General features: G+C 38.6%; 1 protein-coding gene across 2 annotated transcripts; it reads right to left on the reverse strand.

Annotated features, from left to right (window-relative positions):
- Positions 1-68: 68 nt before the first annotated feature.
- On the reverse strand, positions 69-19,069 carry BTG3 (BTG family, member 3). 2 transcript variants are annotated; one of them, XM_010852956.1, is made up of 5 exons: positions 18,901-19,069; positions 15,303-15,481; positions 10,732-10,869; positions 5,614-5,821; positions 69-734 (listed from the first exon to the last, which is right to left on the reverse strand). In XM_010852956.1, the coding sequence occupies exons 2-5, from the start codon at positions 15,473-15,475 to the stop codon at positions 495-497; spliced, it is 759 nt and encodes a 252-aa protein (XP_010851258.1). In that variant the 5' UTR covers positions 15,476-15,481; positions 18,901-19,069; the 3' UTR covers positions 69-494. The 2 variants fall into 2 exon arrangements, with proteins under 2 accessions (XP_010851258.1, XP_010851259.1); XM_010852957.1 differs by having other exon boundaries at positions 18,830-19,053.
- Between the last annotated feature and the right edge of the window lie 1,320 nt (positions 19,070-20,389).

Genomic DNA, 20,389 nt, shown 5'->3' on the forward strand with positions numbered 1-20,389 from the left:
AAACACTGCAGTGAGATATCCCTTTCACTCTTCTCTGTTTATGCACAGAACAGAAGCACACATTGTCATGCCTCAAACTACTTTTTATTTGCAACTACATGATTTTATGCAATTCTTCTAAACAACAACATAAAATAGATTTCCATGTGTATAAATAACTTACATACTTTCCATAAAGTAAATGCTCAAAGGTGCTAGATCATCCACTCCTACAGTATTCTCATAAGCAACAGAGCTGATGCACAATATATAAATACTCAAGTTTAATATTAAAAACTCAGGCACTTGACTAACTTTTATAAAGTTTCTCAAACTATATCAATATATCTAAAGTGCATATATATTTTTAAGAAAAGATTATTCTTAATAACTTCTCTATAAAAATAAGTTTGATGGTTTAGCCCATCTAACTTTACTACTTTAAGTATGAACTTTTAATGTGTAGTCAGGCTTATTCTACCTTCGCTCAACATGACACCAACAGACAAAAGCAGCTAGTGAGGTGCTAACATGTGAGGATTAATCCAGTGATTGCGGTCACAATGCATTCCAGGAGGAGGTACCCATGTTACTGGAACGGGGCGATATGGTTTATTCTTCCGTCCCTGATTTGGATAACCAAATGGAATGGGAGGAGGGTAGTGACTTTGATTGCCATTCCCTCGATACATTATTGGCTTTTTTCTGGGCAGCGGGTGCCACATTGGAAGAGGTGGGAATATTAATTCCGAAATCTGTAGGGAAAAGAAAATGGTAAATCAATAAAAAAACAAACTCACTCACCCACAACCCAAAGAGTAGCTCTAAGGGACATTCCCTACAGTCAAGTCTAAATATGTTAAAAACTTCAAATATAGTAAGTGATCAGTATTTTTCAAATGAACAAAAATTAATAAACTCAAACACACCCCTCGAAAACCAGGTATTCTCTGGCTGTATCAACCAGAAAAGATGAAAACACAGAATGAGTAGAGGCCTGTAAGGACACATCATGTTTAAGACCGCTGGTGTCCAAAGCTGGCTGAAGAGTCACCTATGAAGCTTTTAAACACAAAAATGTCATGCCCCAGTCCTGTTCTAGTGAACAGTATTAACAAAATTTTAGGAAGAGAGGCCAGGTATTTTGATGACACTCTGCAGGTGATTCTAATGTAGCCAGTTTAGCATTTTGGAACAACAGTCTTAGATTATGCTGTAAGTCAAGTGGGACATCAAGTTCACATTATGCAAAATGTTTTCAGCAGTCTTGGACCTCTCTGCTCAGAATACTGTGCCCTGTGACTATGAGTTTCAGAGTTCTCTGATTTCTAATCTGCTCTTAGCATAGGGATTAAAAAATTTATATTCTGTATATCAGCACTACATTCAGGATAGAAAATTCAAAAGGCACGAAGTTGTATATAGTGGAAAAAAAAGTCTCTCTTTATCTGATTACCAGCTACCCTCTCAGAGGCAGCAGACACTAATCAACTTTTTGATTACCTTTAGAGAGATTCTATGAATATACTTGTGTGTACATCAATATACACATTAAATATCCACAATTCTGCATACTGCTTCTATACTCAAATACATATCAGAGACATTCATATATATAATGACTTTTTCCATAAATCTACAGCTAGACAGTAATGCAGTGACTATGCCATAACTAAATCAAGTGGTATCTTGTTGATAGGACATTTCGGCTGCTTTCAGTCTTTTAAAACAACAATGCACAAAAGCACACAAAACAATGCTGCAGTGAATAACCTTAGCATGCACAGTTAATTCTTGATTACCTACAATGGGGAAATGAAAACATTTATTAATAGTTCCAACTAATAATTGACCTATACTAAAAACCAATAGTGAAGTGGAATGTTTTCATTTCTTTCTACATTGGGGTCCTGGTAAGCTTTTAAAACTCAAAAAGTAGACACAATTCTGGAACAATGATTCCCACAAGCAACCACTGTTCAAATTTCTATCACAGACTGAGTTTTCCCTGTTTGTGAACACCATATAAATGGAAGGTATATATTCTTTTGTGTCTAGCAATATTCTTTTTTGGGGGCTGTAACACATGACTTGTGGGATCTTAGTTTCCCTACCAGGAACCAAACTTGTGCCCTTGGCGGTGAAAACAAGAGTCCTTAACCACTGGACCACTAAAGAATTCCCTGGCAAAATTCTTCTGCTCAAAAGAATGTTTTTTAGGTCCTTCCGTACTGTGTCTATTATGAAATCTGTTTTATTGTTATTATCCTATGGTATAAATGAATATATGACTATCTTCCCCCATTCACTTGTTAATGGATATTTGTTTTTTTTACTGTTATAAACATTCTAGTAAGAGGCTTTGTAGATATGGTTCTTTTCATTTCTCTTGTTAAAATACTTAGGAGTGGAACTGTTGGGTTATAGGGCAGATGCATATTTAAGTGCCAAGCAGTTTTCAAAGTGACAGTACCATTTTTTACACTTTCATCAACAGTTTATGAATCCAGCTTCTTCACATCCTTGTCAGCACTTGGTACTGTCAGATGTTTTAATTTTAGCCATTCTGAAAGTAGTGTTTCACTGTGGCTTAAATTTACAATTACCTGATAACAAATAAGGCTGAGCACCTTTTTCATTTGCTTACTGGCCATTTATATAACTTCTTTTGTACAAGTGTTTTTTCACATCTTATACCCACTGTTGTTATTTGGATCATTTGTCTTTTATTGTTGATTTATAGGACTGATTTTTAAAGTATATTCTGAAAACAAGTCCTTTGACAAATATATGTATTGAGAATATTTTGTTCCAGCCTATACTTCTGCCCATTCATTTTCTTTACAGTTTCTTTTGATGGGCAAAGATTTTTAATTTTGATGAGGTCAAATTTAATAACATTTTTGGAAGAAATCTTTGCCTATCCTAAATAATAAAGGTATCTCCCTATGTTTTCTTCCAAGTGTCAGATTTAGTATTTATGTTTAGGCCTGTGACCCATTTAAAATTAGTTGTTGTTGTTGTTGTTTTAATGTATGGAATAAGGTAGCAGTTAGGGTCACTTTTTAAAAAATAAATGGATTATCCAATCGTTTCAGTACCAGTTCTTATAGATTTTCCCCACTGAATTGCTTTGGCACTTATTAAAAAAAATTTTGTACGTAAGGAGTCTACTATCTGTTCCAATAATATATTTGTGTATCTTTAAACCATTACCACAGGGATTGCCTAGTGGTTCAGTGGTAAAGAATTCATCTGCCAGTGTAGGAGAGGCGGGTTGATTCCTGGGTGGGGAAGATGCCCTGGAGAAGGAAATCATAACCCACTCCACTATTCTTGCCTGGGAAATCCCATGAACAGTGGAGCCTGGTGGACTACAGTCCATGGGGTCACAAAAGAGTTGGACACAACTTGGAGAGTAAACAACAAACCATTAACACACTGTCTTGATAAACATAATGACTTGATATTAGTGTGAGATCTCTGACTTGATTCTCCTTTCTTTCAATTTTATCTAGAAAAAAGCCTTTTGGGATTTTGATAGCAAGGTGAATCTATAGACCAATTTGGGGAGAAATTACATAATCTTCATTTTTAGTGGAGAATTATCTTTGGAGGTTCCTTTCAGAAAACACAGACCCCTATCAGAGAACAAAGACCCCCAAGCTAGAAATTATTTTGTCCATACTTTGATAACCTCTTTTTTTAAGGTTCTTCTTGGTAAAGCCAGATCCAAGATGAAAAAAATGGACAGGTAAAAAAGATCTTAAAGTGGACCATCTGCTCCAACTTTCTACACAATGACTGTTAAGAGCTGAACTATACTTCTCCATTATGAAATGTTTTGTGAAAGTGAATGTAATGTCAAAAAGAACTGTTTTATTTTAAAAGCACATAAAAGACACTTCCATTTCTATGCTTTTCTGTTAGAATTTTATCCCAGTAGTCTTTCAACAAGGGGGAAAACAAGTACAATTTAATTTTAAAAGAAAATCTAAAAATTAAAGGTCAATTTACTTGTAAAAATTAGTAGCAATAAGTTCAATTTGGGATTCATATTCTTGCTTTACTGAGTAACAACAAATAAAATTCTGAGATCAAATTACCACACATCTCAATGAATTGCAAGTAATTTAACAATGGTAATTTGTAGCACATAATGTATCACACAGGGAAAAAAGTCCAAAATATTTATGTCAGTGGTCTTAAAATGATCCCCGAAATACAAATATTATGTTTACTTATCTATATAGGGACTCTATTGGGAAGGATACAAAAATAACTGGTAATGAACACCTTCATGCAAGGGCACAAGACTGGTGGCTGGGGAAGCGGAGGACCTGTCACTGTTGTACTCTGGCTTTCCAGGTGACGCTAGTGGTAAAGAATCTGTCTGCCAGTGTAGGAGACGTTAAGAGATGTAGGTACAATCCCTGGGTTGGGAAGAGTCCCTGAAAAAGGGCATGGCAACCTCTCCAATATTCTTGCCTGGAGAATCCCATGGACAGAGGAGCCTGGTGGGCTACAGTTTATAGGGCTGCAGAGTCGGACACAACTGAAGTGACTCAGCATGGACGCACATACTGTTTCAAGTTAATTTTTTAAAGGTTCAGTCTCTAATACTCATGATACTCTGATTTCTTACTCATTAAAATCTAAGTTCTCATTTTAGGCCAAATCAAACCATACCAGAAACCTGTTCTGTTTAATTATATCTAATTAAGCCCAACTTAATAAAAACAGGTATATTTAAAAATAGACTCAAAATCAGAAAAAGTACATGTACAGAATAAGGCTCAACTCAAAAGATTTTTTTTTTTTTTTACTTGACAATATTTCCTGTTGAAAAGTACTGTTAAGAATTTTACAATCTATAATACATTAACTGTTCTTTGGTATGTGGGGTATAAGTAATAAATAAGTGAACAAAGTACACGTCTGACTGCTATGTGTTAGTTGCTCAGTTGTGTCCCACTCTTTGTGACCATATAGACCACAGCCTGCCAGGCTCCTCTGTCCATATAATTCTCTGGGCAAGAATACTGGAGTGGGTTGCTATTCCATTTTCCAGGGGATATTCCCAACCCAGGGATCGAATCCGGGTCTCCTGAATTGCAGGCAGATTCTTTACCAACCGAACCAGCAGGAAAGCTTTCATGCTTGCTATCTGATTCTTACATGTTAAGGCAAAGAAAGATATTGTTTTGGCTTGAATGAAAAATTAACTAAAGAAAAATTTATTGATGTTTCTCTTTAACCACAGGGAGGGAGGAACATGAAAGTTAAACCTAAAGTTACAAATTGGAAGAGTTAAAGGCTACAAAAAAAAAAAAGTAGCTGTTTCTGAAAGCACTAAGGATTTTAAAACATCAGAAGTGTTTTATTTCCATGATTCTTCCTATTCTTTTTGAAATATATTTATCCTACATATTGAATAGTAAAGCAGACCTTTGATAAAATGACTCAGGATGCCTATTCTCATCTCAGATGAAACAGCTTCCCCTTAGTGTGGAAAGGCAAGAACTGTGATCTAAAATCTCAAGTCAGAAATCCTGGGCAATATGAGCAGAATTACCCAGGATGACCTTGCAAGCCCTGCTCAGGACCTTCAGTATGGAGCCACTTCATGGTTACCTGGTACACAGGGCTGGGGGTCGCAGCCACAGAATTCGGTTTCACTTCCACTTCCTTACATGTTTCTTCATCTGAAGAGGAGGATCCTGAATGATAATCAGAGGTAACCTTATCAAGGGCCCTGGTAACTTTCTTGGAAATCTCATCCTTGTTTTCATCCTCATTTTCAAAGCTGGCAACAATGAATGCATTATTTTTCTCTCCATACCTTAGAATAAAAAAATCCAAAAACAAAAAACTTAGAAACCCTGAAGTTGTATCAACAAAGCAACAAATGTCCATAAAAACAACTGAACAGGTCTGGACATGCCACCAGTCCCAGGCCAAGAAGGAACCCTCCCAGAACTTGATTCTATATATATAGTATGTTAACCCAGCTCCATGCCAACAGGCAGGCGACAGTTTTCCAGTCTATTAACGTATCAAAAAAGTGACCTCATTCATTCTCTTTTCCGATTTTCTTTTTTACTGCCCCAAGAGAAATTCATTGATTACATTTTTGTATGCACCACTGAAATTGGCCATACATTAAAGTACTGGACATTTACATTAATACAGTAAAACTTTCTAATGAATTTTTAATTGACCCCTATATTGTAGATCATAGTAATTCAAGTCAAAAATCAACTAGATATTTCTTATGGGATTTACTATTACTGCAATTAAATTAAAAAAGGGGCCTGTGTTTCCTGTATCTACACTGACAAAAATGAGAACTGAGGGAACTGTTGAGGTTAAAGAGAAAAAGAAAATATAGCTACTGTTGAGGAAAATAAAAGGATTTTTCTTGAATTACACTGCTGATTTCAGAGATTCCTATGATAAATGTTCACTTCTTTTAAGCAGTGTTTTTATTCTTCCAAAACATTTTTAAAGCCTTGATCTAAGAAAAACTGTCAGGATATCTAACTTTGGCTATTGGTTACTAGAAAAAAAAATTCTGCGATCAGGGGAAAATAGCATAATACACAGTAAAACTAGGAGTTTTCATTGAGAGGACAGAGAAGAAACCGACAAATCCATTCAAATAAATTAGACATCATAAACACTATGAAACAATTTCTAGGAAGTGTTAGGACAAAGGAAATGAACTGTTAAGCAGTCTTACACAACATGTAATTAAAGTTAAACAAATGATTCCAAGCTTACAAAATGTAAGAATGACTTCAAAAGAAAAATAAGGTTAACTATGATGTCAATTAATTTCAAGATAACTCGTCTCAAATTATTTCTGAATCAGGATATTAACAATTAAGTAAAAGGCCTAATTACAACAAAGTCTATGAAAGTTTAAATAGCAATCAAGTAGTCTCATAGGTGAGTTCTATTTCTTTTAGCTGTGCTATCTTCTATTCTCATGGGCTGAATGGGGCCATAAATGCAATCTAAATACAGTATATAATTCCCTTTTTCTATTCTCTTTCAGTCTGTCTCATAAACTGCTATAGGATGGTGGAAAGAGCACAAGACATGTTTTTGGTTCTGCTCTGCCATGTACTAGCTGTAACCAGGTACAAGTTATGCAGTCTGTCCAGGCCTTAGTTTCTTATCTGCAGGATGAGGAAGCTAGAAATAGTTGGATAGTGGTTGTTCTTCAACTGGTGATTCTTCTTCTTAGAAAATGCCTGAACAATTGGGTGAGTTCTTCACAACACAGAATTCACGAACTACAATTTCAACTCAGGCAAAACAGAAAGGCAGGAAATCTGAGAAAAAACCCTACCTCAGTAGAAACAGAAACCTAAACCAAGGGCAGACATCTAAATGACTGAAGGATCAGCTTTATTAACTCAAATTTCTTTGACACTTGAGCTCAATTAGGTTTTGCATTTTTCCCTTGGTAGTATTTTGGCATGAGGGCTCTCTTCAGGGTAAGTGAAACAGCTTACTATATTACCGTAATAGCAGAACATGCAATTAATTCCTCAGAATTAGTAAGGGACAAGTTTTAAACTTTACAATTTAAAATTTAAACACACTGCTAAAACATTAAGACCAACTGAGTTAATTTGAAAAATATCAATAGTATCTAATGCTCTTTATCAGGAAAAGAAAGGATTACAGAAATTACAAACAAAAAAGAAGTGTAGACTACTGAGTAGATAATAACATGCCAGCTATTTGCAGGATTTCTCCTTATAGGAAAGATCTGTTTTCTATTCAGTATAATCTGAAGTATTTCACGAAGTGATTACCTTTCTAACTATATAACACTTTTGCATTCTTCCAATATCTATCCTGAGGGAATAATTCTATGAATAATGTTCTGAGTAGATTTCAATTATTTTTTACAACCACAGCCTTTAGTATACAATGATTTATTATTTTTAATGACTCATATTATTTATTCAACTATGTAACTGCTGTATCAGTTTTAATTTTCAGAATATTCCCAGTTTGGATTCAAAAGCACTAATAAATATCTCAATTTCCTTTATTAATTTATAGCAATCATCTCTACCCAATTACTAACACTTTGTTTCCTCTGGGGTTTCTATCATCACTTAATGAACATTCTAAAGATAATTTCTATTAACTGTGAAGAAACTCACATCATAGTCAATTTGGGGCAAAATTTTGATCATACAGAAGGCAATGCAAGGATTTTCTTATACTAGCAAGATGAGAAAGCTCAGTAATTTTTCATTATCTGGTATTATCATATAATGAAGTATTCACTTTAAAACAGAATGTCCACATAACTAAAGCTCTCATCTTCAGGTGTCAAGATATGGTTTAAGCATTTCAAATAAATATGTCCATAATGTTCATGTAATTCACCAACTTCTTAAACATCCTTGGATACAGAAACTTTCCCCTATGATTTAAGACTGTTGTATTAAATATTCCTTATTTGACAGTGTGATAATATATTTGGCTCAACTCTTGCTTTTTTGTTCCCACTTCTATGTTAGACTATTACTTTTTTGTAAATTTATGACAACAGTATCCTAGGGGACTGGTTCCAGGACCATCCCCTCCCCCTCCTCTCCCAGTGTGAAAATCTATGGCTGCCCAAGTATTGTACCTTAAATAAAATGGCAAGGTATTTGCATACAACCTGCCCACACGCTCCCATACACTTTAAACTATCTCCAGATTACTTATCATATCTAATACAATGTAAATATTATGCAGATACTTTGAATATTATGTAAATAGTTGCATAGCATGGCAAATTCAAGTTTTGCTTTTTAGAACTTATCTTTAATTTTTTCCCCTCAAATATTTTTGAACTAAAGTTGGTTGAATGCGTGGATATGGAACCCTCAGATATGGAAAGTCAACTGTATTTTGAACAGTCCCCCTTCAAATGTCATGTAAGTCTTAATGGCTTAAAAAACTATACAACTTAAAGAACTGTGCATGAAGTAAGAGTAAATCAGGATCAAAGTATAGGCCTTAAAAAAGTAAGTATTTCAATATAGTTATTTTTGTGATAGCTATTTCTTGTATACTGAAAAGTCTTCTGCAGGGATTCAGTGGACCAAGTCTACAAAACAAAGTCTGACCCTGGCCTGAGGTAAATCCGTCCTTAGTCCCAGACTCTAAAAACTGTCTGACCTTCTCAGACCAAAAATTGCTGCTATTCCTTTTTATGAGAAATAAGTACTGGAAAATCTACCTGCCTCCAGTTTTCCAAAGCAATAAGCTTACATAAGACACCAGCTTACATCAAGCAGCCCCAGGGTGGTCCAGAAAATTGTTGCAGAACAACCATGTATTTATCCAGCATGTCTTCGTCACCACTTTCATTGATGAAGATCAAGTCACAGCCCATGACCACCTCTAGAAGATATTAGGGTTACATCAAAAGCACCTCTACTACAATCAATGGGTAAACTGTACTTCTAAACCAAAGAGAAAACCCTAATGGAACAGCTGTAGGAAATCACTCACAGGGGGTTCCATGCATCTGTTCATCCTGTCTGGAAACATCTTTCCTACTTTGTCATCTAGTCAGTCAACTGCAACTCCTTCACCACTCAGCTCAAGTATCACCTACTCAATAAAATCAGTCCTCTGTATCTATGGGTTCTGCATCCGTGCATTCAGCCAACCACAGACCAAAAATATTGGGGGGAAAAAAATCTAGAAAGTTCGTAAAAGAAAAACTTGAACTTCTTCAATTTAAGGCAACTATTTACATAGCATTTACATTGTATTAGGTATTATAAGTAATCTAGAGATGATTTAAAGTAAATGGGAGGTTATACACAAGTTATATGCAAATACTGCACTATTTTATATAAGGGACGTGGGCATCCAAGGATCTTAGTTCTGGCTGTGTATGCGCGTGTGTGGTGAGGAGTGTCCTGGAACTAATCCTTCACTGATATACCAAGGGGTGACTACAGTCTTCCGTGAGGCAGTAACTTTCTCCTTTGTGCCACCAACCAGGGCATCTTGTACATATTTCTATTATAGCATAAATTTCACTCTGTTGTTATCTGCTTATTCTTTCTTCTCCCTTATTACACTTTGAACTACCTGAAAGAATAATGTCACTTTCATTTCCACAACTAAGAATGCCTGGTCCACAATGAATGCTTTTAAAGTGAATGAAGTTCAGCTTCATACCTAACACACCTAGCTTTTACAATTCTGCTCATTAGGAAACAAGAAATAATTTCCATTATGAAAATAAAACCACAGAAAGTTCACTCAGCCACTTAAAAGCCAAAAGGGGCAGGGGGCGGGGAGAGGCAAGAGTAGAAACAAACAGCAACAGAGACCAACCAAAAGTAATTATCCAGTATTATTTGGGATTAGCAACTTTCCTAGTTTGAAGAGGGGAAAGGGCACTATCAAATGCGAGAAGGTAATAACTGACCTATGGGGAGTCAAGGTATCTAAATTCTACAATAAACTTGGTAAAGCTCTTCAAAAAAAAACCCCTACTCTATCATTTCTTAAGTTTCTTTAGTTGTAAAACAGGAGTGTAACCAGTCTTTTACTATCACCTCCTAGAAGATTAGTTTACAAAATTCACATCTGAGAAAGCCAAACAACCAGCTCCTGGCCATTAAGATACGTGTATAGGCAGTACCTGAGAGAATTTCATAAAAATCAATTCCAGCATGGTGATCAGTTCAGTTGCCAAACTCAAGAACTCACCTACAGCACACCTCACATGGGTCCACCCATAGAGTGAGTTCCTTTGGCAAGCCCAGGTCACTGTACAAGATGCAGCTGTTCTCACAGGCTTTCAGGACATCAGGATCAACTCTCTGAAACTTATTGACACGAATGCATCTACAAAAAAGTGGAGTAATGTTAATAGCTTTAAATAAAATTTAAATCAGAAACTTAGTTATATCTACTAGTATTTGCCAACATGAATTAAAAAAAATAAAACCCTGGTAAAGAACTCAGGAATACCTATCCTAAATAGATTAACAAATCTGAACTAAAGGCAAAGAGACAGCAGCAGCATCAATGCTGCTGTCTACCCAGCCTGGTAGAAAGAAGAGGGCATCTGCATGAGCACAGGGAAATCAGAACTGGCTCTACCTCATTTCAGATAGTAACTACTCAACCTCACATGTACTTCAACAAGCAAGGAGTATGAAAGTTGCATGAAATTACTTAGAACTTTGAATGCAAAAATTAGCCAAATTCCTGTATAACAAAATCTCCAGCTAACAAAAAGACCTCAACTAATGTTTTAAACAATATTCAGAAATTTTTGTGACAAGTTTTGCTCTGTCATTACTTTGCTTAAGAAGAGTATCCTTTGCCTTACCTATAACTGTTCTCTAAATACCAAATCAGTCAAGGACACAGAACCATTTTTATCATGTATTAAGAGTAAAATATAATCCAAAAGTGTTACTGGCTTATTTAAGTTGTGTTACTCAAGGGTTTTCCTATTTTTTAGTTAGCAAAAAAGTGAAAAAATTCTAAACCAATAAAGACTGTTCCAGCACACAGTTTATAGGATCTTAGTTCCCTGACTAGGGATCAAACCTGGGCCCACAGCAGTAAAAGCACAGAGTCCTAACCACTGGGCTACCAGGGAATTCCCATCTGTCCCATTTTTTCTTTTAACTCAAGAAGTACCAACCACAGCTACCTAACAGAATGCTCAAAGATGGCTCTCAGTATGAATGCAAAAATACCTCTTAAAATAAGTATCCTGCTTACATAGAGAAATTTTTAGTTACAATGAAAGTATTTACTGCCTACAGCTAAGAAATGAACCAAGAGAATCCAGGTTTTTGTACTAATCCTGATTTATAGTGTGAAAGTATGAAAGTAAAAGTGTTATGTCTCTCAGTCATGTCCAACTCTTTGTGATCCCCATGGACTGTAGCCCCTAGGTTCCTCTATTCAAGAGATTCTTCAGGTAAAAATACTGGAGTGGGTAGCTATTCCCTTCTCCAGGGGGTCTTCCCATCCCAGGGATTGAACCTGGGTCTCCTGCACTGCAGGCAGATTCTTTACCATCTGAGCCACCAGAGAAGCCCACGATTTACAAGGTGAATTTAGATTAAATCATTTTACTTCTTCTTCAGACCCAAAGCTTTAAAATATAGAAAATATAAGTTAATTGACAAATATTGATAATACTACTAACTATAATACTGTAACATCAAGAGAATAATGTGTTTACATTTAATTAGTCAATTTCCATTTTCATTTAAAACAGTGAAAAAGTTCTCATTAGATAATAGCTAATATATATTTCTAAGTAATAATAATAACAACCCTTTTTGAAAGTTTTCTAAATACTTTGTATGTATGGCCATACCTCAGACATTGTGGGTTGGTTAAAGACCAGAGCAATAAAGTAAGTATCACAATAAAGCCAGTCACAAATTTTTTATTTCTCAGTGTATATAAAAGTTATATTTATACTACACTGTAGTCTATTAAATGTGTAATAGCATTACATCTAAAACACAATATACATAGCTTTATGCTAAAAAATGCTAACCATCACCTGAGCCTTCATCGAGTCTCTGTAATAGTAACATCAAAGATCCCTTATTACAGATCACTGAAACAAATATAATAACAAAAAAGTATGAAATACTGTAAGATTTACCAAAATGTGACAGAGACGCAAAGTGAGCAAATGCAATTGCAAATGTGGCGCTGATAGACTTGCTCAATGCATGCTTGCACAAAACTTCAATTTATAAAAACAACATCTGTGATATAAAATAAAGCAAAGTACAATAAAACAAAGTATGTCTATATTAACTCTTTAAATTTTCACATTGATCCTGTGAGTTACATACTATTTTCTCCATTGCAAGAAAGAAAGGAGGCAGAGAGAGTTTGAGTAACTTGCCCAACATTACCCGGCAAGAAAGTAGTGAATGCAGGGTTCAGATCCACAACAGATGCCAAAGTTCATCTTATTGAACAACCCAATTAGGCCTATATTTATCATAACATCACCATTAACAATTTAGCAAATTCAGAGTAAAAATTTAAAACTAGTTTAAAACATGTAAGAAAATCTTTGTTCCTTTCTATGAGATGGTCTTATGTTATAGATTCTAATGTTGTGTAGGTTGATTCAAAAGTCCCATGTGCCCAGGATCAAAATCAGTTAAGGGTAAGGAGATAGATCTTACATGTATACATGTATGTGTTTTTTAACACACAGTGAAGATGTAGGCTCTGAGCTTAAAAAAAAATATGTAAATATAAAGGCTTAGAGACACTGTTTCAACAAAATTTGCATACCATACATATTTCTATGCTATTTTTTTTTCACTCTAGATACTGTGACTACTTACCCATTAGCCACTCTTCAAAAACAAGATTTTAAAAGTTGCATAAAAATAGTCTATCATTTACTTGACAGTGTAGTGCTTTCCAATTTTTTGCAATTATAAAGTGTAAGAAATATCCATATTCATACATATTTGTCTGCATTTCTGATTATGATTCTAGAATAGATTTTAGGAGACTCAGTTTTCAAAGACTACGAATATTTTTACAGATCTCGGTAATGTTGCCAAATTGCCCTTATTTGTGTATGTTGCAGAGAAACATACTAATATAAAAACTTTAGAAGAAAAAGAACACTTCCAACCTACTCTATGAAGAGTCTAAAACTTTGGTTAATTCTATAGTCTACTAATTTTTATAAAAGAAAACAACCCACTATTAACTCTAATAGTTTTCTACTTCAAAGATGGCTTCAAAATGACTCAATAATGATAGTTCTGATTACATGCCAATTTAATCCTGTTTGGCTAACTTTTTTCCTCAAGTTTTTGAAATTAATGGAAATGAAATTGTACACTGTCTGATCTTTAAGCATTTATTTGACAGTGTCTCCTTTTTCAGTAACAGTACAGTGGCTTGGCACTACCAAAAGCCTTAGTCCTATGTCAACTACATCAGTGTAAAAAGCCTCAAGAGCTCTAATTCACAAAAGCTGTACACTTTATCAGAAATGAAGATATGCAGGAAAAAACTGAGAGAATCAAGTGAGAGGATAAAAAACAATAACTTGAATTACATCCACATCTCTACTTTCACTCACATTTTCCAGTATACTAGGAAACCTCTTTGGATAAAAATGAGAGAGAAATATATCAATTACTTTGATTCTTTTCAACAGATCACATGCTTACCTTGCTTTTCACAAATGAAAACTAAACAAGTCATATTTTTACCTCCTTTGCACACTGAATAGTCATACACTTGACAAGAACACAGTGACTGGAAGAAAATTCTTTTTACTGTGAAGTGCTGATTTGTGGAGGAATCTTTAGGGGCAGCAATATGCATAAATAAAAGAATTTATATTCATGACAGTCACAACTGTTCCACTTTTATTTTTTGGTCACATCCACAAATGGGACACAGTTTGACAGCTGAGTTTAGTAGAACATTCTCAACTCAGGTTCCCAAGTAGTCACATAAACACTAAAGAGAGAACATGCCAGGACAAGTTTTACAGGAGTCTGCTCTTCTTTAAACTGTATATGCAACTTATAAACTGGAGTACAAAAGACAGCTGGGAGTGAGAACTGCCTTCACCCTCAGAGACAAGGCAGTGGTCAGACTGTGGTGTAACAGAAAGCTCCTAAGAATTTAGGGTGAGTTAGACCTGAATTCAAATTCCAGAGCTAGTATTTACCATTTGCAAATCATAGGTAAGTTACCTTCATCTATAAAATGGTTACACTGGCTTCTACTACAACGAATTATGCACAGTACAAATGAAATCATTCCTGTGTCGAGAACATATCAGGTGTTCTAATAATCTTATTTCTCATTTTCCAGAAAACTTTTAATATGTCGCATGTAATTTACTTTTAGATACAAGGATCTCATTTCTCTCAGCTCTTACCATGCCCTTTTCTAAGTGATAGTTTCAGGGGTCCTCTACAATTGTGAAAATCCTCAACTACCTGTGATACACAAAGAAAAACACTCAGGAGTCACACTATGACCACAAAACTAATTCCCAGGAGTCTACAGATTGGCATCCCAAGTCCAGGCAGTAGGAGTCCCAACAACAAATGCTTGTATTTTTAAGTGAATAAGGAAAAAATAAATGAGCCACTCCTGAGCTGGGTATGATGCAGCTAAACTGTGAAAGACATAGACAGGACACCATCACTCCTCTGGCTCCTAACCCTAACCCTAACCCTTTGAGGAGCTGATGATCATCCCCTTCACTCAGTCCAATTCAAATGTCCAAGCTAATCCTTTACCTGTAGGCTTGTCCTTTTGATGGTTTTTCCGGATACCAGTGATTTTTATATTTTTCTTGAAGTATCAGGGTCAATTTCTCAGCAAACCTCTCGACTGCTTCTTTTTTCAATTTATCATGTTTTCGAACTAGTCTTGTGAAAAAGAAGACTACAGCAGCAATTTCGTTCTTCATTTTCTCCTGCAAAGATAAAATAGTTTTTCTCAAAAAAGTGGAAACATCAAAATTTGAAGATAAAGCTCTGTGAAATATACCTCCTTTACAGCCCCCCTTTCCTCCTGCCAATTTTATCTCGTGTTTCATTGGCTGATATCTGGAGCAAGGAACAGTCACTAATTTATGCCATAAAGACCTTATTATTAAATACTGCTTAAGAATTTTATCACCTTTGTAAGGAGTTCACTAAAGAGAGCACACCAAGTTGTTCCTGTTAGCTAAAATAAAAATCAGAGATATCACTCAGAAGTACTACAATGATACCACTATAAGCTTTTACTACATGCATAAATATTTAACTATAATAATTCAAGTTTAAAATTATAAGAAATAACTTGTACTTTAAAACATAAAAAAGTCCACTTTAAAATCCAGTATTGTAGAGCCAATATAGAAAACAGTTTAGCAGTTCCTAAAAAGGTCATATATATAGGGCTACCACATGACCCAGCAATTCTACTTCTAGCTCTACACCCAAGAAAAATGAAGCCATATGTTCACACAAAAACTTGTACACAAATGTCCGCAGAAACATTATTCATAATAACCAAAAAGCAGAAACAAACTAAATGTGGAGCAACCGATATATGCATAAATAAAATGTGGAATATTATTCATCAACAGAAATGACAAACTGGTAGGTGCTACAACATGTATGAAACTTGAATACATTATGCTAAGGGAAAGAAGCCAAAAGACCAAATACTGTATAACACTATATGAAATGTCCAGAATAAGCAAATCTATATAAACAGGAAATAGATTAGTGGCCTAGGGGTAGGAGAATGGGGGAGGAGTGATGTCAGTGAGTATAAGACTGCCTTTTGAAATGATGAAAATGTCCTAAAATTGACTGTGGTGATGGTTCTACAACTTAGTGAATATACTAATACCAATGAACTGTACATTTTAAATGTGTGGATTATAGAGTGTGTGAACTATATTTCAACAAACCTGTCATACACAAAGATCCACCATCGAGCTTCTCTAAGTATTCTTTCAGGACCAGAGACATAGGTAAATATGACCAAAAAACCCAGCTCTATCAAAGCATATTTAAGAAAGTGGAAATTCAGGATCATTCATGGAAAACCAAACTAAAAGGAATAATTAGACATTCAGCTGCATTTTGGAACTGCCTCAAGAAGGATTCTTTTTAAACGTCAGATCTGATTTGATTAATCCATAAAAGCAAAAACCTTGTACTGGGTATCTTTCTTGTACTGGGATTGTTTCAATGTATATTCTGTCTTTACCCGATGAGCTCATTCATTTGGCTGCTGTAAGTAACTTGGAGTTATCAGATGCTGCATTTACTAAGCAACACCACCTTTTCAGAGCCAATTATTAAAGACATACAGCCTCTGCTATGTCTGGTGTAAAAACTGACTAACCTAGCCTATAGTTCTTTCAGATTTAAAAACTAAAGCTGATTCTGTTAGCTTCCTTTTTCTTTTCCCAAACTTCCTCTTAAAGTCTGTCTTCATAGTATGATTCCTTTCCTCCTTGTGCAAATTCAAACAAGGGACATCAGTGTGAAATAAATTCTGTATGGTATTTGAGAAGTATGCTGGCAGCCATAGCTACCCTGATCCTAGATGGGAAGACACCCAAACATTCCTCCTGGAACCCTAGAATGGGTTTCTTCTATGGCCAGCAGCACACAACCCCAGCCCTCTGCAACTGCTGTGCAGCCTCCTGTTGAAAAAAACGTCAGCCATTTCCACATATAAAGCTGTATTTATACTCCACCACGTTATGATAGAAAAGAAAACCCACTGCAATTTAATATATGCTTTGGGATGAAACTTGCTGATGGAACTACATCAGCCTCCACCCCACCAAAGAAAACAAGGAATCACGCTAAAGAAATATACTCCATCCCCAACTAACTCATTTTCTTCATTCAATTTGCCAACTCCGCTCTACATATCTGAGTGTGGGGTTTTGTTTTCCTTTCCTGCCCCCCTCCACCCCTCCTCGGCCCTCTGTTTCACATCAGAAAATAAAAGGAAGAAAGGAAGGAAAGAACCACTTAGTGGTGGCTTTGGGTTGTAACACAAGATGAGTCATATGGAATTTTTTTTTTTTTTTTTCACTTTTGAAGGAATAGTGCCTGATTTGCTGACAATTTAACCCACCCTCACAGGTCAGTATTCCAGGAGGATCCGAAGGGTACCCCCCAGAGGGGAGAGTTATAAAGTCAGGAAGCAGAACCCAGCAAGGCCCAGAAGACCCGAGGTACGCAAGCGAAGTATCTCGAGTAAGGGGCCACAAACCCTCCACCCACACTCGGAGCGAAAAGCTCCCATTTTAAATCTCGCATGGTGACGTCATCCGGGGACGTAGTCACCGCGGCAGCTCCTCAAGTTCTACTTTGTTCCACAGTCTCCTCGGCTCCCGGCGGCGGGCCGAGAACCCCAAGGAAAACCCAGCCCTGCCTGCCAGGAGTTTATAACTTTGTACTTTTCCCTCCCTTGTAACGAGAGGCGAGTCGAGCCCGTTTCTGGAAACAAGTATTTTTCCGGACAGACTTTCCCAAGGTTGAGGGAATCCCAGCCGCGGGGGGCGGGTGAGGAGCCTCGGACCAGCCTCGCGGCGCCACAAAGCGGGCTCCAGACCCCGAGAGGCAGGATTCCCGCGGCGCTGGGAGGTGGGCTTTTCATGCCCCAGCAGCCCGCGGTCCGGCACTGGCACGGGGCTCTTGAGGAGCGCTAGGTGAGGGGGCACCCCACGTATCCACCCACTCCTGGAAGAACCGCCCGCGAGCGCGTCCAACTTCTGCAATCGCGGATTTTCCCGAGTTAAGGGGGCAGGGCCCCGAACCCCGTTCCCTTCCTCCCCCGCGAACAGTCGCGCAGGGTCCGTCGTCCCCGGGCAGGTTCCAGCCTTCGGAGGCCCGGGTTCGAGAACTCGACTGCCCTCAGGCGCGACCTCCCTCCACCCCGACACAGCAAGCCGGGTCTCCGGGTCCAGAAAACCCACGGCCGCGCGAGGAAGGCTGTCGCCCACCCCGAGCGGAAGGTAACGCGCTGTGGAAACGTGGCAGGAGCCTCTAGGCGGCGTCTCCGCCGTCGCGATGCCCCTGAGGGTCTCGCGGAAACCCTCGAGGACCGCCCCCTTCAGTTCCCAGCCCTTCCTTCGCGCCGGGCCAGAGCCGATGCAAGCCTGTTTGACCCATCACTCCTCGCGGTCCCCCCACGCACTGCCCGCCCGCGAGCCTTCGACGTGGCCTCCTGGGCGCCCGGACCACCCTCCTCCCGCTGCCCTGAGCCCCGCCATGTCCGCCTCCTCCTGGCCCAGTCCTCTCACCGCCGCCGCCTCCGCTCTGGGGCCACAAATTCGGCGACCCCGACAGTCCCCGGGCCGGGAACCGAACGTACCGCCTTAGCGGACAGGCGCTCAGTGAACGAGCGCTGCAAGCCTCGTCAGGCTTGTGAGGCTCCCGCGTCGTCGGGCTGCCAAGCGCGCGCTGAGAGGGCGGGCTGGCTAGCGCGCGAGAGCTAGCGAACGCGGCCCAGAAGCGACGCGCGGGGGGCTCGCGGGCCGGAAGAGGGGCGGGGCGATGACCCGGGAAAGGGATGGCGCCGCTCAGGACTGGCTCGCGCTCCTAGGGGGAGAGCCTGAGGCGGGGCTTCGCCTCGGCCACGCCCCCGGGGCGCCGGCCTCGCGGCGCGGGCGGCGAAGCACCCTCAGTCGTATCACGCGCGCGGCAGACCCTCCAGTCCGAGCACCAGGGCAACAACGCCATGGGCTTCCCCCTTCCGGAAAGAATGGCACTGAGGGTCTAGCGGACTCTCGCCAGCCCGACCCACCTGCCGCAGCCCCTTCGTGGGTCGCGTGGGCCACTTCCCCTCTGCTGCTGGGGTCTCTGCTTCTTCCTCTCGTGTCTGCTTGTTGCCCTGCGCCCTGACACCCCGTGGCGGGGAGGGCGAGTCTTAGACCCTGCTCTGTAGAGGCCCAGCTCTCTAGTCCCCGGGCTTGGGGGGCGGCGGTGAGGGATGCGAGTAGGGGGCGTTTACACAGATCAGACGGAAGGCAGACGTTGCTTTTGTGGACAGAACCTCTTCATTGGTTTGATAATTAGGGGCACGTCAGCTGTGCAGCCTCTTGGTGACATTTCAGTTTGTTTCAGAGTCCTAGTTGGGCAGCTCCCTGAGCGGCGGGTAGCTCCCTGAGAGCAGGGACTGCCGCCTGCTGACCTTTGTGTCCCAACCGCACACAAAAGAGGGTCTCCTGCACAGAAGAGGGTCTCCAGGGATATTAGCTGAATGAAACCTTGAGTCCAAGCTTTCTGTTTCCCAGACGCTTCTAGTCAAGGACTTCCACATGCAAAATTTAATCTTTGACCAAATACATATGTGAAAAATGTATATTAATTTTCTGGGCGGGGTGGGGGGGACATCTTTCTAACGTTTCTTACTGGCCCCATGGTATTCGTTTTGTGAAAGCACTTTAATACATTAAACAGGCCAGAAAAATACAAGATATTTCTACTTTTTTCTTTTAACTGAAAACTAGCTTTCACTGTTTCTAGCCAAAGCATAATGCAAATTACTCAAGAACTTATTGTTCAAGTTATATGTTGACCAGATATTTCACTGCCTGCTAGGCCTGGGAGTATTTTAAGTTTGCATTACTGGTGGTGAGTGTAGCCTATTTGCAAATTCAAAATGCTAATATTTTAGCAGTAAAAAAATATGCGATTCCCAAACCAGTACAATAAAACTGTGTGTGTGTGTGTTTGTATAAAGTATACTGTTCTAACTGAAGCTACTCACCGGTCATTTAAAAAGGATACTTAAATTCACACCCTAGTCTGTTCTACGAGATACGAAGGTGTTTTCATTCTAATCTCATAACGGAGGTTAT

This window comes from Bison bison, unplaced genomic scaffold, assembly GCF_000754665.1.
Source record: "Bison bison bison isolate TAMUID 2011002044 unplaced genomic scaffold, Bison_UMD1.0 scf7180017864318, whole genome shotgun sequence".
Classification (NCBI taxonomy): Eukaryota; Metazoa; Chordata; class Mammalia; order Artiodactyla; family Bovidae; genus Bison; species Bison bison.

Bases quoted from the DNA above. Each gene is read 5' to 3' on its own strand.
- BTG3 (XM_010852956.1), bottom strand. From the start codon at position 15,475: ATGAAGAACGAAATTGCTGCTGTAGTCTTCTTTTTCACAAGACTAGTT. The intron at 10,870-15,302 runs GTAAAGGATTAG...ACTTTTTTGTAG, and splicing joins TCAAAAGGACAAGCCTACAG to ATGCATTCGTGTCAATAAGT. The intron at 735-5,613 runs GTAACCATGAAG...TTTTCCCTACAG, and splicing joins CCCCCAGCCCTGTGTACCAG to ATTTCGGAATTAATATTCCC.